Source organism: Ananas comosus, linkage group 8 (assembly GCF_001540865.1).
Source record: "Ananas comosus cultivar F153 linkage group 8, ASM154086v1, whole genome shotgun sequence".
Lineage (NCBI taxonomy): Eukaryota > Viridiplantae > Streptophyta > Magnoliopsida > Poales > Bromeliaceae > Ananas > Ananas comosus.
In genome coordinates, this window is record NC_033628.1 from 2,201,208 (window position 1) to 2,216,100 (window position 14,893).

Here is a 14,893-nt window from a genome sequence, read left to right on the forward strand (position 1 = left end):
CCGAATCGACAATCCACACCGTTAAACGTATTTATAGTATTTAAAACTTCTAAAAAAAAATTATAATTTTTCAACATCATTTACCTACGATCAAAGAGGGGGGGTGGCCAACAAATTTGACAATTTTTAACGGCCGGTATGGAATACTTGATAGTTTAACGGTGTAAAAAATCGGAATTTATTGAATTTTTGATAGAAAATTCTATTCACTACATAGATAAAAATCAATAACTCCAATCTTGAATTGAAGGATCCGATCATCCTTTTTTAGAGTGTCGTTCGATTTTGACCATTCATTTTATGCCCACTTGATGGACTTTATTATGATTTCGAAAATTTACGAAATTTATTTTCTAGAAGTTTCAAATACTCTAGATCATATTTAACGGAGTGGATCGTCAATTCGGAAGCTTCATCATTGAAAACAACTTATGAGTACGAGGGCTCCAATACTGAAATAGTATAGTAGCCATAGCCTTAAACCCGGCAATCTTGACCCAAATCCACGGGTACCCGCGAATTACCCACAAATTTACGGGTATGAGTATCAACTTTTTCAACCCAAAAAATTACGGGTAAGACGGATGGGTACCCATTAAGCAGTGGGCATTTTGGGTAACCCGCGGGTACCCACGAATACTCGCACATATATTTTTTAATTACAAAATATATTTTTTTAATTAATATATACTTTTTATTTATCCATTATAAAAACTCTAATACAAATTCTTATTGCTTGTTTTTTTATATTATGAAATATTTTTACTTTTTAAAACTTTAAATATTTTTATTGTATGTTATGATATTTTAAATAATGAGGTTATATTACGCTTTTTAAACTTATATAGATGTGTTTTGCATTTAAAAAATATAAGAGCAAAAAAAAAAATTGCGGATAACCCATATACCCACCCGCCCACCCGTCGGCGGGTATGGGTAAAGATGTTGCCTACCAAAAATTTACAGGTAAATTTTATCCATGCCCAAGTAACCCGCGAGTACAATAACCCGCCCACGGGTTATCCAACTCGCCCGTTTACCAAGTCTACATGGCCTATATATATATATATATATATAGAGAGAGAGAGAGAGAGAGAGAGAGCAGGGCTGCTGTGCTCTCAGTAGCATGGAGGCCTCCATGCTCCTGAGCCATTTTCAATGATGGAGTTTCCGAATCGACGATCGGCTCCGTTAAACTTGATCTAGCGTATTTGAAGTTTCTAGAAAATAATTTTTGCGATTTTTCAATATCATTTACCTAACAATCGAAATGATTCAAAATCAATAATTTTTAACAGCTGAAAATAAAAATTCTATAAAAAGTGGTGATATAGCACTAAAATTTTCGATCAGAAATATTGATTTTGTTGTAGATAGTATAAAGAATTTTGTATCAAAATTTCATCTGATTTGAATACTTCTATACCGTTAAATTTGAAAACGGTAGATATCAACCATTAAAAATTATGAATTTTGAATCCTTTCGATCACTGGGCAAATGATGTCAAAAAATCGCAAAAATTATTTTCTAGAAATGTCAAATGCGCTAGATCAAGTCTAACGGATGCCGATCGTCGATTCGAAAAATTCATCATCGAAAACGGCTCAGGAGCACGGAGGCCTCCGTGCTCCTGAGAGCACAGCAGCCCTGCATTATATATAGTATATAATATATAGTAATATATATATATATATATATAACTTTTCATCAAGTGGTAGGACCGACAATCTAACAAACTGTTTGTGAGCCAGCTTGTATTCGACTCGTTAATAAACAAGCTAAGCACAAACTAATTTTTTTCAGCTCAATATTTTAACAAGTCAGCTTATGTTTGACTTGTCTAATAAACAAGCAAACATGAGCAGGTCCAGCTCGTTCGTGTTCGTCGCTCGAGTTCGGCTCGTTGATAGCCCTACTTAATACCTCACTCTAAAGTTCTTTTACTCACAGCAGAGGCCAACAAAACGTTGGGCCAAACAGGCCTTCAAAAGTCAACATCAGGTTCAAAAATACTAGTCCTTTTCTTTCCCCATGTATTGGAATTACAAATTTGAGCTAAAATTTACAAATGAATTATTATTCTCATAATTAATTTCAGATTGATTCTGATCATAATGTCACAACATTTTTTTCTAAATTATTTTTTCTCGTACTAGCAAGTTCAAATTTATTTCAACGAGAAATATAAAAAACACTCTCAAACGGTTGAAAATTACATACTATTTGGTAATAATCAGATCTTATGTAACGACCCAGCCCACTAACAATAATAATTCGTTGGGCCTAGCCAACCGCCCAAAATACTTAAGCCCAGTTAGACTCCCCCCGTTAAGGCCCTGACGTCCTCGTCAGTCCAATCACACACAGCCCAAGATCACCAGGCGATGGATGTGAGACTCGTCTCGCTAGCCCGTCATCCAGATCCTGACTCAGACGAGACTAGCCACACATATCCAGCTGGTGAACCGGCTCTGATGCCAAATGTAACGACCCAGCCCACTAGCAATAATAACTCGTTGGGCCTAGCCAACCGCTCAAAATACTTAAGCCCAGTTATTATTACTAATGTCTAAGTCTCTTATAAACCCAATGATAATTTCATTCTCATCCGATATGGGGGGTGCCACATTTTATGTATATATAATAATAATAATAATAATAGCAATTAATCCTATTATTAGGAAATATCTTAAATAAAAAATTATGGAATACCAAATTTTTATTTAATTATTTATTTATTCTATGGAGAGGAGTGTTCAAAAAAGCACCTAAAGTATAGTCACTTTTGAAGCTTATTTTTTCTAATTCAGACCCCTCAATTTTTTTTTTTCAATTTGAGTTATAGATAAGCGTAAACTAACGATTCCATTAGCTATTTGAAGGAATTTAATAATTCTATCACAAAATTATCATTAGATTGAATAAAAATTTTAATTTAATTAAAAAAAAAGAAATTATATGCGTAAAATATTGACTGAGCGTTTGAAAAACAAAATAGTAAATAAATATAAATAAATATATTAACATTACTAGTTGAACGTGCATTACTTTTTCTTTTAAAAAAATAAGCGATTTTATCGTAAATAGAATATACGCAGGGATCAGGGATGCAATTGAAAATTAAAAAGTAGAAAGGACTAATCTGAATAAAAATATCCTACATAATAAACCCTAGACGGTAAAACCTTTCTTTCTCTCTCTCTCTTCCCAATCTCTCTCCCGCTTCCTCTCGCGCCGAAGGAGGCGAAGCCCGGAAACCCTAGCTCGAGATCGCCATGATTTGCGCGAGTAAGCTCCTCCCTCCTCTGTCTCCCCTCTCTCCTCCTCTCCGGAACCCTATCTCTCGATCTTTTCTCACTCCCCCTCCTCTCCTCTGTCGTAGTCTCCGGCGAGGTGCCGGAGGAGCCGGTTATCTCGAAGAAGTCGGGGCTCGTCTTCGAGAGGCGGCTGATCGAGCGGCACATCGAGGTTTCATCTCCTCTCGCCCTTTCCCCCACTTTTGGTTCGGAAATCTAGGGTTTCTGATGGGCGTTTCTTGTGCCCTACTTTATATCGCCTTCTTCTTGAAGTAATTGTGTGCTTCTTGATAAATTTGTGCTTTTCTCTACGCCTTGGTGGTTTTAGGACTATGGGAAGTGCCCCGTTACGAAGGAGGAGCTCACGATGGACGATATCTTGCCGGTGAAAACGAATAAGGTGGAATGCATGTCTTTTATATATAGGAATGGTTATTGTACTAGCTAGAACATGAAAAGGAACTTCTTGTTTATGCTAATTATGATGAGTTTGAAATATGCGAGTTTTATTGTTGCGGAAAATGGTGCCCGAATTAGGTTGGTGAAGATTATAACTTGGCTTATTTTCTTGAAATAATTTACTTCTTCTATTGCCACCTCTTAGCAACACAGTTAGTATAGTTGTGGTGTGGTGGAAAACTACAACTTTGTAGTTAAGGTTAAATTTAATGGAGGAGAAATAATTACCTAGTAATTAGGACCAGTGGCATTTGTTCAAGAAGGCCAGGAATATACCTTAAATTGTAGTGTTGGTGGAAATGACGATGATTGAAACGGACAAATTTCAAGGGTTAAATGGACAGTATTCTTTGCCAACTTTCTTGATGCTTGACTCAGTGCATGAGTGTATCATCATAATTTTGTTACATGTCGCATCTTTCTCATTTGGACAGAGATGCCCACTTTTCCTTTCGACGAGAAGGATTTAAACTTGCCATAATATCTTTACACTGTACCACTGATAGTTTGCTTTCCTGATTCATGTAGTTTATCATTAAATTCATCTAATTTAGGCCTATGCCTGCTGATATTATTGGCCATTTTATCTGTCAACCAAGTCCTTTAGTTAATGTTTTAGCAAAAATAAACATGTCAGGGTACATATCTTGACTAACAGAAGGTTTATTGAAGTAAGAATTGAAATGCCTGACAGCAGTGGGGTGCTTGATTAATATAGGTGTGCATTACTGTATTACGAATTTTAAATATTTGAAGAGTGTTAAACACTTGTCCTTATCCTTATCCCTAAGACTTTGAGGTTGAATATGTACTGAAGTTGGAACTCAGAATCTCTTTGTTGATTTCTAGGATAGTGGAAACAAACATACTTTTTTCATTGAACCGTGCTGCAAAGAGTTAGTGTTGCATATAAAACTCATAGTGTGTTTTCTCTGTGTAGGTGGTGAAACCCAGACCATTACAGGCTGCAAGCATCCCGGGTCTACTTGGAATGTTTCAAAATGTAGGCATCTTTAAGCTCTTTTTTTGCTAGTTTATTCATCAGAAAAATGATCCTATTGTTTTTCACTTAATTTCAACTTGTTTTGCTATCTGCTCATTGATTTTCACATTTGTATCACTTGAGATATTTCTCATTTCTTCCATTCTTTGCAGGAGTGGGATGCTCTCATGCTGTCTAATTTCGCATTGGAGCAGCAATTGCATACGGCAAGGCAGGAACTTAGCCATGCTTTATACCAGGTATTTGTCAAATTTTTTCTGTAGTTCTTGAACATGATTCCAAATTTCAACCGTTTGTTAAATCTGTATGGTGCCAACTGGTAATTATTATTTTGGGATGTTAGTTCAGCCCTTTCCTATTTTTTGCCTGCTAGCATTGGATACCTGAGAAACTAAGATGTATTTCCCTGATCTGATAGGCTCATTTGTAAAATTTCTTTCTTTTCCATTCTTATTCTGTATGATTCTGTCATTTTTTTAATAGCACACTAGCAATCACGAGCATCTAGCAGGCTTGTAATGTATTGCAAGTTGTCGATGATTGTCCTGGGATTGATTTCCTTTAGATAAAAGCAAATATTTTTTGTCTACTTTCTCGGCTTCTTTGGACCTTTCTCTGTTTGGTGGATTCGACTGTAATTATTAGATAGTCCATTTTATTATATGTATTGCCCATGAATTCAGGCTTTATTTGTTACTTCTGAAATTTGTATGATTATCTTTGAGTGTATTGACATTAGCTTCCCCAACTTCCCTACTACTTTGCGGAGGAACAGATGAGCCTCATTTAAATGGTCTTGTGGATACAGTAAAAGAAGTTTTGCTTAAGGTTCATGAATGTCCTCAATTACATATGAGAGATATTTGATGATTGCTTATTATAGTAGTTTTATTTATTGTATTGTGAAGAAGTACCTCAGATAATTATTGCTACATTAAATAGTTATACTGTTTTCCAGCATGATGCCGCATGCCGTGTCATAGCAAGATTGAAGAAGGAAAGGGATGAGGCCAGACTGCTGTTGACTCAGGCTGAGAGGCAGATTGCTTATCCAACAGCTTCTGATGCAGCTGCTAATGCCAGTGCTCTTGCCAATGGAAAAAGAGGTTCCTACTTTTTGAAGCAGTTTAACCAAACTTTTCAATGATACAATAATTTGGATTTAGTTTCTCAAGTTTTTCCCCTTTTTTTTGTTTTTTCCCTTTTGTATTTGCAGCTGCTCAAGATGAATTGGGTCCTGATGGGAAGAAGATTCGTCCTGGTATTAATCCTGTTATGATTGCTGAACTTACAGAGTGTAACGCTGTCCTCTCAGGGCAACGCAAGAAGCGGCAGGTACTTGATCTATTACCCATGTATTTCACTGCAGATGAAGTTAAGGGCTCTTACTTTCATTAATAGCTGGTTTATATTAGAATTAAATGTAGCAAAGATAGCGACATGCTTACTGTTTATGCTAAGAAACTCAATTAAAATATAGGTCGAGTCTTGTGACTAATCATATTTTGTGTTATAACTTGACATTTAGTGCATGAATGTCAGGCTTTTCGACCTCTCTACTTCAGTAAGCAAAAGTCCTTAGAAATAAGCAAACAAATAGTTTGGAAGGTAAAATCTGTTTTTTGGCCACAAGAGTGTCTTCAACTTGAAGCTTTTGCTAATGCTAGATTGTGAAGTGTTAGAGAGCAGATTTTAATAAAGGCTATTAGTGCTGCTTCGAACGGCTCTATGAAGACTGACTTTTGCAGAGCTCCAACCGGGTCAAATAGGCCCTTTTAAAATCATAATTTGGGAAAAGATGAGGAAGGATACACATACAAAATCTCTTCTTTGAGCCCTTGGTCTCATAGGCCAGCAGACTTCATTAGACATCTCCAAAATCTTAGTCGGTTAGCTACAGGTGCACTGCATGTTCAGAAGTCTAGTGGTAACTTTTGTTTTTGGTGGCAGTAGTCTGACCTAGTATATACTGCTAGTGAATTAGTGTGACCACACTTTTTGTAACTGATCAGTAGTGGTGAGCATCATTCTGTTCTGTTCGGTCTTTGACCCTTTTTCCCCCCCTAAGGGCTTGTTTGCTTGCCCCTTTGTGATTTTCAGTTGAAAATGGCTTTCAATTAAACTGAAGTTCATGTGATTTTTTTTTTCCTCAGCTATTTTGTTTGATAGGAAGGCAATGGCTTTGGATTATGTCACTTTTTTTATTTATTTTACTCATATTGAATCAGATAAACCAAATTGACTCAGCTCGGTTTGGTAATAGTTTAAACTGGATAGTGCTCACCCCTAACTGTGAGGGTATAATATGATAGATTATATGTTTATTTACATTGTCATGACACGATGCTTTTTTTTGCCACTTTGCTATAGATCCCACCAACATTAGCACCCATTGATGCAATTGAGAGATATACTCAGATCTCTAGTCATCCCCTTCACAAGACTAACAAGCCAGGCATTTTATCTGTGGATATCCATCCTTTAAAGGTTTGTACACTTGAAAATTACTGTTATATATATATTTCCCCCCCTGCTTTTTAATCTATACTTTATCCTTATGAATGAAACAGAAAAATTATGATGCACCTATACATGCGCTAAGACATGTTTTCTAGAGTGGAAAATGTGCTCCAAACAATTCTATCATTGTCTGAACAAAGCGATTGAGACTAAACCAGAACTGAAATTTATGGAACAATTTATTAGGATGTTTGTTAATATTATAGGGAGCCAACTTTCCTCATGTGACATTTGCTATTTGACCATACAGACTCTAAAGAGGAGCTTCATATAATGAATGCTGATGAACCCATTTTTTAGGAAAACAATCGAAAGTTCTCCAATTTTTCCCCAAGTCCAATTTGGATATATTATGATACAATTAGTTCTTGTTAAAGGGATTATTAGGAATCAGCTTCATATTCATTTCATCAAACTGGGGACTGGGTTGATGTGATGCCACATTATTTGATAGTTTGTTTACACTCGTTCGTTTCAGCTGAGTAAATCATAGCAAAATTTTCTTTTTGGACCTAAACCATTAAATTTTACAATTGTTTTGTTAGTCTCTATATTGCGCCATCCCTTTTAGTTTCTTCGTTTAGATCAAAAGATTATGCTTCTTAAATGTCCATCTCGTTGCCATTTTAATCAAGTAAGAGAAGAACACAACATTCACTTTTATGGCAATTATTATTGGTGATTATTAATTAATTAGGAGCTTGCTTTTACAAGCTGATTGGCAATTAAAGAGTGTAAACCTCCTTAGTATTTACTTTTTAGAAGTGCCAGTGTTGCATGCTATGCATACATCCGTTATTTGTGCAAATTCGATTCAGGAAGATTGATTGGTTACTTGTTTTTCCACCTTAACTCTATCACTTCTTAAGCACTCGTAGTTTATGAATAGAAGTGCATTCTTGTATCTACGTCAGTTTTTGTGAAGAGCCATTAATATAATTTTTTTTATATATTTATTGGAGACTATATATTTTGTTTTAATTTTCCTGGATGACGGACAGGATGTAATAGCAACTGGCGGCATCGATACAAATGCTGTGCTTTTTGACAGGTCCTCTGGTCAGATCCTATGCACACTCACTGGTCACTCAAAGAAGGTCTTCCCTTCAAACTTGCTTTCTCATGGGATTACTAGTCGAATCTTGTTATTCTTTCTTTCTGATAGAATATTTTGCCTTTCTGATTATTGTAGATTACAAGTGTGAAATTTGTACCACGGGATGAGCTATTTATTACTGGATCAGCAGATAAGGTTTGTTATTTTAGTGAGAAATTTTCTTTGGAATAACTAAGAAATTTCTCAATATATATTACCCCTTCTGCTATCTTAGGATTCGACATTCATTAGTATATTTGTGTTGTCCAAATTGGTTCTAGAATATAAATTGTTGATGACAAGATTATTGATTATAGATTCTGTATTGGAAGTTTAATGTTAGCTCTTATTATAGTGATTTGTTTCTCCGAAGATAACTACTGTTTCTTTTCTGTTGTGAAGTAGCTATATGCAAATCCTGTACTTTTAAAGACCTGGCTGACTGCAGTTCTAGGAATCCATTTACATTAATACTTTCTAGTGCGGTTGATTCAAAAACCTGCTTGACAATAATTAAGCAATCAACTACTCGACCTGGATGTTTAAATTACTAAATTTTCACTTATTTCGCCAATTAGTGTATAGGGAGCAAGATTTAAAGGTAGATAATAGTTGGAAATTCTCATCAGATTATTTACTTCGTCTGGAAATAAGACCCTTTGGCATTCTTTGCTCTTGCATCAGGAGTTGGATGTACCTTTTATGCATCAGTTGAATTGACATATTTCTATCGAGATGCATTAATAAGCTAAAAGCCTAGAACCTGACTAATAGAAGTCGCTTATAGAGGATAAATTTTTAGCCTAAAATACTAATGATTTTGCAATAGATATGAGATTTATTAAATATACATTTGTAATTTGTTAATACGTTTTGGCATTCTCATTCATTTCATCCTTTTCTTTTGTACCTTTTCTTTTGTTATTTGATTGGTGAAAGAGACGGCTGGAAGGGAAGTGTTGTCTTGTTAGTTTTATTGATAATGCTTGTTCTATGTAAAAAAATGAGTGTTTTAAAATAAAGGTTTTTCAGAGAGGTTTTAAACGTAGGTTGGTTTTAAAATGGAAAAGTTGCACTGATATTGCTGAAACTTTGCAGTGGTAAAGTTGCACTGGTAGTTAAGAGGTCATATTCATGGTCATGAGTCTGATTTTCTTTTTGGATTGTGCTACTCTACCAACCTCAACTGAGTTGGTTGTGTTCAACCGAGTCACCAGTGACTTGCTGATAATTTCTAGCTGTTATAGTCTATTTTAAGCAATCGATGTTCCATTGACCAGTTAAACATTTTCTGTTAAGTTGATCAAGAGTCATCTTTTTGATGAACACTCGTCTTAGTTAACTTGGGAGTCTTGGAGAGCACCTATTATCAATTCAACAAGTTTCTGCTTTAAAGAAGGATATTCAGAATACAGGAGACCGAGAGTACAACGGTAAAAGGGGTTACTTCTATAATTTGTGCTATAAAATGTGAATCTCAAAGAAGTTCTGTCAATGGTATCTCATGTCGGCAATTTATTCTCTTTAGAGCACAAATAGAAACAATCATTGCATATGAAGTTTCAGAAAGAGATAACAGCAGTGATATCTGTTTTTTGACTAATAACTGTTTTGCTTGTGTGGCCTACTGCAGACTGTTCGAGTTTGGCAAGGGTCTGAGGATGGGAACTATAGTTGCTGCCACATATTGAAGGACCATACTGCTGAGGTAAGCATGAGTCAACTTTGTTTTTGCCATGATATATCATGTTGCAGTGACTTTTCTCTTGGTCCTCTAATCAATTTTTGCATCACGCATTTATCAAGAAACTGACAATATTGGTGTAAAGCTACTTGCAAATAGTAACATGTTGTTTGGTAACCTACTGTCATATATATATATATATATATATATATATATATATAGAATTAGACTGGAATACTATTAATAGTAAAACCCTCTTTTTGCTATCAAGTTTTTAGCCCTTGGATGAAAAATTGTAGGGTTAGGATGATATTAGTCAGTTAGAGTTGAGTGGTCCTCCTAGGGTTGAGTGGTCCCTACTGGGTTATAGTATTTAATCCAATGGTTAGAAATGATGAAAAGAGTTGATCCAAAGGCTAAAAAACTGGTAGCAACAATGGGATTTTGCTACTAATAGTAGCCCAGTCCAACTCATATATATATATATATATATATAGAGGCTAGGGCTACTATACTCTTATGAGTATAGAGTCCTTCATACTCATAAGTTGTTTTCAATGATGGAGCTTCCGAATCAACGATTCACTCCGTTAAATATGATCTAGAGTATTTGAAACTTCTAGAAAATAAATTTCGTAATTTTTCAGAATCATAATAAAGTTCATCAAGCGGGTATAAAATGAACGGTCAAAATCGAACGGCGTCTTAAAAATGGATGTTTGGATCCTTCAATTTAAGATCAGAGTTATTGATCTTTATCTATATAGTGAATAGAATTTTCTATAAAAAATTCAACCGATTTTGATTATTTTACACCGTTAAACTAGCAAATATTCCATACCGGTCGTTAAAAGTTGTCAATTTTGTGACCTTTTGATCGTAAGATAAATGATGTCAAAAAATTATAAAATTTGATTTCTAGCCGTTTTAAATGCTCTAGATAATGTTTAACGGTGTGGAGCATCGATTCGGAAGCTCTATCATCAAAAATAACTTATGAGTACGGGGTGATCGTACTCATAAGAGTATAGTAGCCGGACTCTCTCTCTCTCTTTCATATATATAGAGTCCGGTTGGGATACTATCGATAGCACGAGGCATTTGGTGTTATCAAGTTTTCTGCCGTTAGATTTACCTCTTTTATTATTTTTAACCGTTCGATTATACTGTTCAACTAACCACCCACTCAACCCTAGGGGGCCCACATCATCCTAACCACATATTTTTTAATCCAAGGGTAGAAAACTTAATAGCACCAAGTCATTTGTGCTATTAATAGGATTCCAGCCTAGTTCTATATATATATATATATATATATATATATATATATATATTTTAATTTCTTTCACCTTCTTGGTGTGCTGCATTGTATAAAGCTTAATGTCACTAATTATATCAAGACCATTTTACGTTCCTGCACACTCAATTTACTGAAGACATGTACAATCGCCTTCTTGTTAGTGTGTATGTAACATTTGTGTTGATGTTTAAGTTTTGCTCCCCTGAATTTTAAAACATAGGTTTTCCTGGGCTCAGTTCTCCTAGACTCTTTTCAATGATGACAATATCTCCCTGATTTTCCTCTTTTTTTAATTTCTCTTTTTTTTTTGATTCTGTCATCTTGAGCTATGTACTTGATGCTTTTTTTTTAAAGTTGATCTTGATGTTTAACATCTTTATCCATCATTTCCTGTTTTCTTTTTTTTTTTTTCCGTGTTAGTGTAGAGGCAGTAATATGAATGAAGATCTATATCTAAGTCAGATGTTTACAAACATGAGCAATTTTTATTGTTTTCACCTCATGCTTTTGTCACTTTAAACTGAAGCACCACAATGATCGGCCCCTGTGCGAGCTCATTTTGCCTGTGATTTGATTTGCAAAGCATTAGAAATCTCAACTGTTGTCAATTGAGAGCGATAATCTTTCAAAATACAATCAGGTTCATGCTGTCACTGTCCATGCTACGAATAAATACTTCGTGTCTGCTTCGATGGATAACACGTGGTGTTTCTACGATCTTACCACTGGATCATGCCTCACCCAGGTCTCTCTAGTTTGCTCTCTCCCTCTCTCTCTGTCTCTGTCTGTTTCTCTCTCTAAATGATTACTGAGAAAAAAATATGCGCAGGTTGGGGAGGCTTCAGGAGAAGAAGGTTACATGTCAGCTTCCTTCCATCCTGATGGTCTTATTCTTGGAACTGGCACTTCTGAAGCCCTTGTTAGGATTTGGGATGTCAAATCTCAGGTATTAGCAATTATATTCGCCATGCACATTTTAGCTTTTCTTCTAACTCTGCTAAATGAGATTTTATATTTTGCAGTCTAATGTTGCAAAGTTTGACGGACATGTTGGACCAGTCACGGCCATTTCATTTTCTGAAAATGGTTATTTCCTTGCGGTATGCACATATATTAAGTACAAAAATTTAATAGAATATTGGCTTGTTCTTATAGCTTACATACATTACTACTGGCCAGACTGCGGCTACTGATGGTGTCAAGCTTTGGGATCTTCGTAAATTGAGAAATTTCAGATCCTTCTCTCCTTATGATTCAAATACTCCAACAAACTCTGGTATGAATATGATAATTTGGTCTCGTCTATGTTTATTTCTGCTCTGCAGTATTCTTCAGTTGTGTACTTGCATAGAAAATTCTCTGAGAAAAATATTTTCTTTCTATTGCAACAGTTTATAAGTTACTTTGATTGTGAAACAAAATTGGAACACCGTTGCCGTGTGAATTGAATCATTTAGAGAAAATTTCTATTCTTGTCATAGTACATTATGAATTGCTCTATTTTATGATGATGCATGTGCATTGTCGTTTCTATTGCAGTTGAGTTCGACTCCAGTGGAAGCTATCTCGCAATAGCAGGTTCTGATATAAGGTGATACTTTCCTCCTTGTTCTTGTAACATAAATGAGATGCAGTTGTTTTTAGACGTTCATATTGGAACACGAAATTATTTCTTTCGAAGGCTGCTATTTAGAATTAGATCAAGTAGTTTGGATCTGTCGCTGTGGCACTCTTCTTGGAAGCTAATACAATTTCCATCGACATCATTTTTACATCTGACTAATGTATCTGAAGGTGCTAGTGTGATTGTTATGTTACTTGTAGGGTCTATCAAGTTGCCAATGTGAAGATGGAATGGAATCTTATCAAGACATTCCCAGATCTATCAGGCACAGGTTGGAAAGTTATTGTCTGCTTTTAGGCAAAACGCTTAACTATTTTTCCTTGTGTCCATTTTGGACCATATTTTTATACTATTTCTTTCCATTTTTTTTTTTTTCACCAATGATTGTTCTCTGTGGTCAGGAAAAGTGACAAGTGTGAAGTTCGGAGCAGATGCCAAGTACATGGCGGTCGGTTCAATGGACCGAAATCTTCGAATCTTTGGACTCCCCGGAGATGAAGCAGAGGAAGCCAAATCATCAGACCACTGAAGAATCCTTAACTGCATAGACAATTTCTCAGGATATTTTGCATCCGTGGTTGCTCTTTGAAGATTCTTTATGCCGCATAAAAGGTCGAAACCCAAACATGAATCCTCTTTGTGGAATTAAGGAGGGGAGAGTTAAGAGGCGGGAACGAATGTTGTAAAACATTACTGTGTATTGTAGTTTTGGCTGATAACTAACTAATCAGGTAAGTTTTTCTTTTTTTTTTTTTTCTTTTTTTCCTTCAGAAGGCTCGTGGAACTTTGATTATTCTTACACCTGAGTTTAGAACAAGTATTTGTATCAACTTCCATCAAGTAGAGTTACTGGATGCGTCTCGGTGAAAGATCATGTGGGGAGTGTAAAGCAACCTTGTGTTTGTTATTTCCATCATCCATCTTTCGGTGAACATCCACTTTTAATGGAGTGTAACGGATGCATTTCTGTATTTTGAGTTTTACAGGTCTGGTTGAGGCTGATAGTGTGATGTTGATGTGGGAAGGGCCATCCACCATCCACACTGTAAGATATTGAAATCATTTGATGTTATTGTTGGCACAGTAAGTCTTAGGTAATTTTATGCTTCTAAGTATTTAAAAGTATTGTTTCTAAATGCATCACAATTCCACACACAACACGGTTTCAACGGTTTCAAATTATGTTAGTAATGACACTTAATTGTATTTTAGTTTATTAACTATAGGTTAATAAACTTTGCATTCATGATTATTAATTATAAATTATTATATTATTCTACTAAACAAATATTTATTAACTATCTATAGATTCTTATGTTTTTTAATCTAACTATTAAGTACTTAAAATGTTTTTAATTAAAATAATTTATTGTTAACATGTAAATAAATTATTTTAACATTTCAAATCTTATATTTAAACTATTNTGCATATATATATATATATATATATATATATATATATATATAGACTGATATACTATCGGTAGCACGAAGATCTCCGTGCTATCAAGTTATTTTCAATGATGCGGCTACCAAATCGACGATCGGTCCGTTAGACTTTCTACACTATCGAAAGTATTTGAAAATTAAATTTCATAATTTTTTGATATCATTTATCTATCAAACGATTAGTCTAAAAATGAATGGTTGAAAATAAAAATTTCATAAAAAATAATGATAAAAAAAATGAATTTAAGATCAGAGATACAGTGAAAAAAATTTTCTATAAAAATTTTATCAAATTTAAACTATTTTGTACTGTTAAATTTACAAACGCATCGCATCTATCATTAAAATTGTCAATTTTGAGACCTTTTAATTACTAGTCAAATGATGTCGAAAAATTATGAAATTTAATTTCCAAATACTTTTAATAGTGTAGATTAAGTTTAACGGAACTGATCGTCGAT

The 14,893-nt window shown here is 34.8% G+C and overlaps 1 protein-coding gene across 1 annotated transcript; it reads left to right on the forward strand.

Moving 5' to 3' along the window:
• LOC109714196 (pre-mRNA-processing factor 19-like) lies at positions 3,191-13,987 on the forward strand. The gene is made up of 18 exons (XM_020238691.1): positions 3,191-3,289; positions 3,384-3,469; positions 3,626-3,697; positions 4,697-4,759; positions 4,912-4,998; positions 5,718-5,865; positions 5,976-6,094; positions 7,130-7,246; positions 8,281-8,376; positions 8,472-8,531; positions 10,009-10,083; positions 12,000-12,104; positions 12,189-12,305; positions 12,382-12,459; positions 12,539-12,635; positions 12,899-12,950; positions 13,184-13,254; positions 13,385-13,987. The coding sequence occupies exons 1-18, from the start codon at positions 3,277-3,279 to the stop codon at positions 13,510-13,512; spliced, it is 1,584 nt and encodes a 527-aa protein (XP_020094280.1). The 5' UTR covers positions 3,191-3,276; the 3' UTR covers positions 13,513-13,987.

Coding starts and splice junctions, on each gene's coding strand:
- LOC109714196 (XM_020238691.1), top strand. Junction 3,698..4,696: donor TGCCGGTGAAAACGAATAAG/GTGGAATGCATG, acceptor TTCTCTGTGTAG/GTGGTGAAACCCAGACCATT. Junction 13,255..13,384: donor CCCAGATCTATCAGGCACAG/GTTGGAAAGTTA, acceptor CTCTGTGGTCAG/GAAAAGTGACAAGTGTGAAG.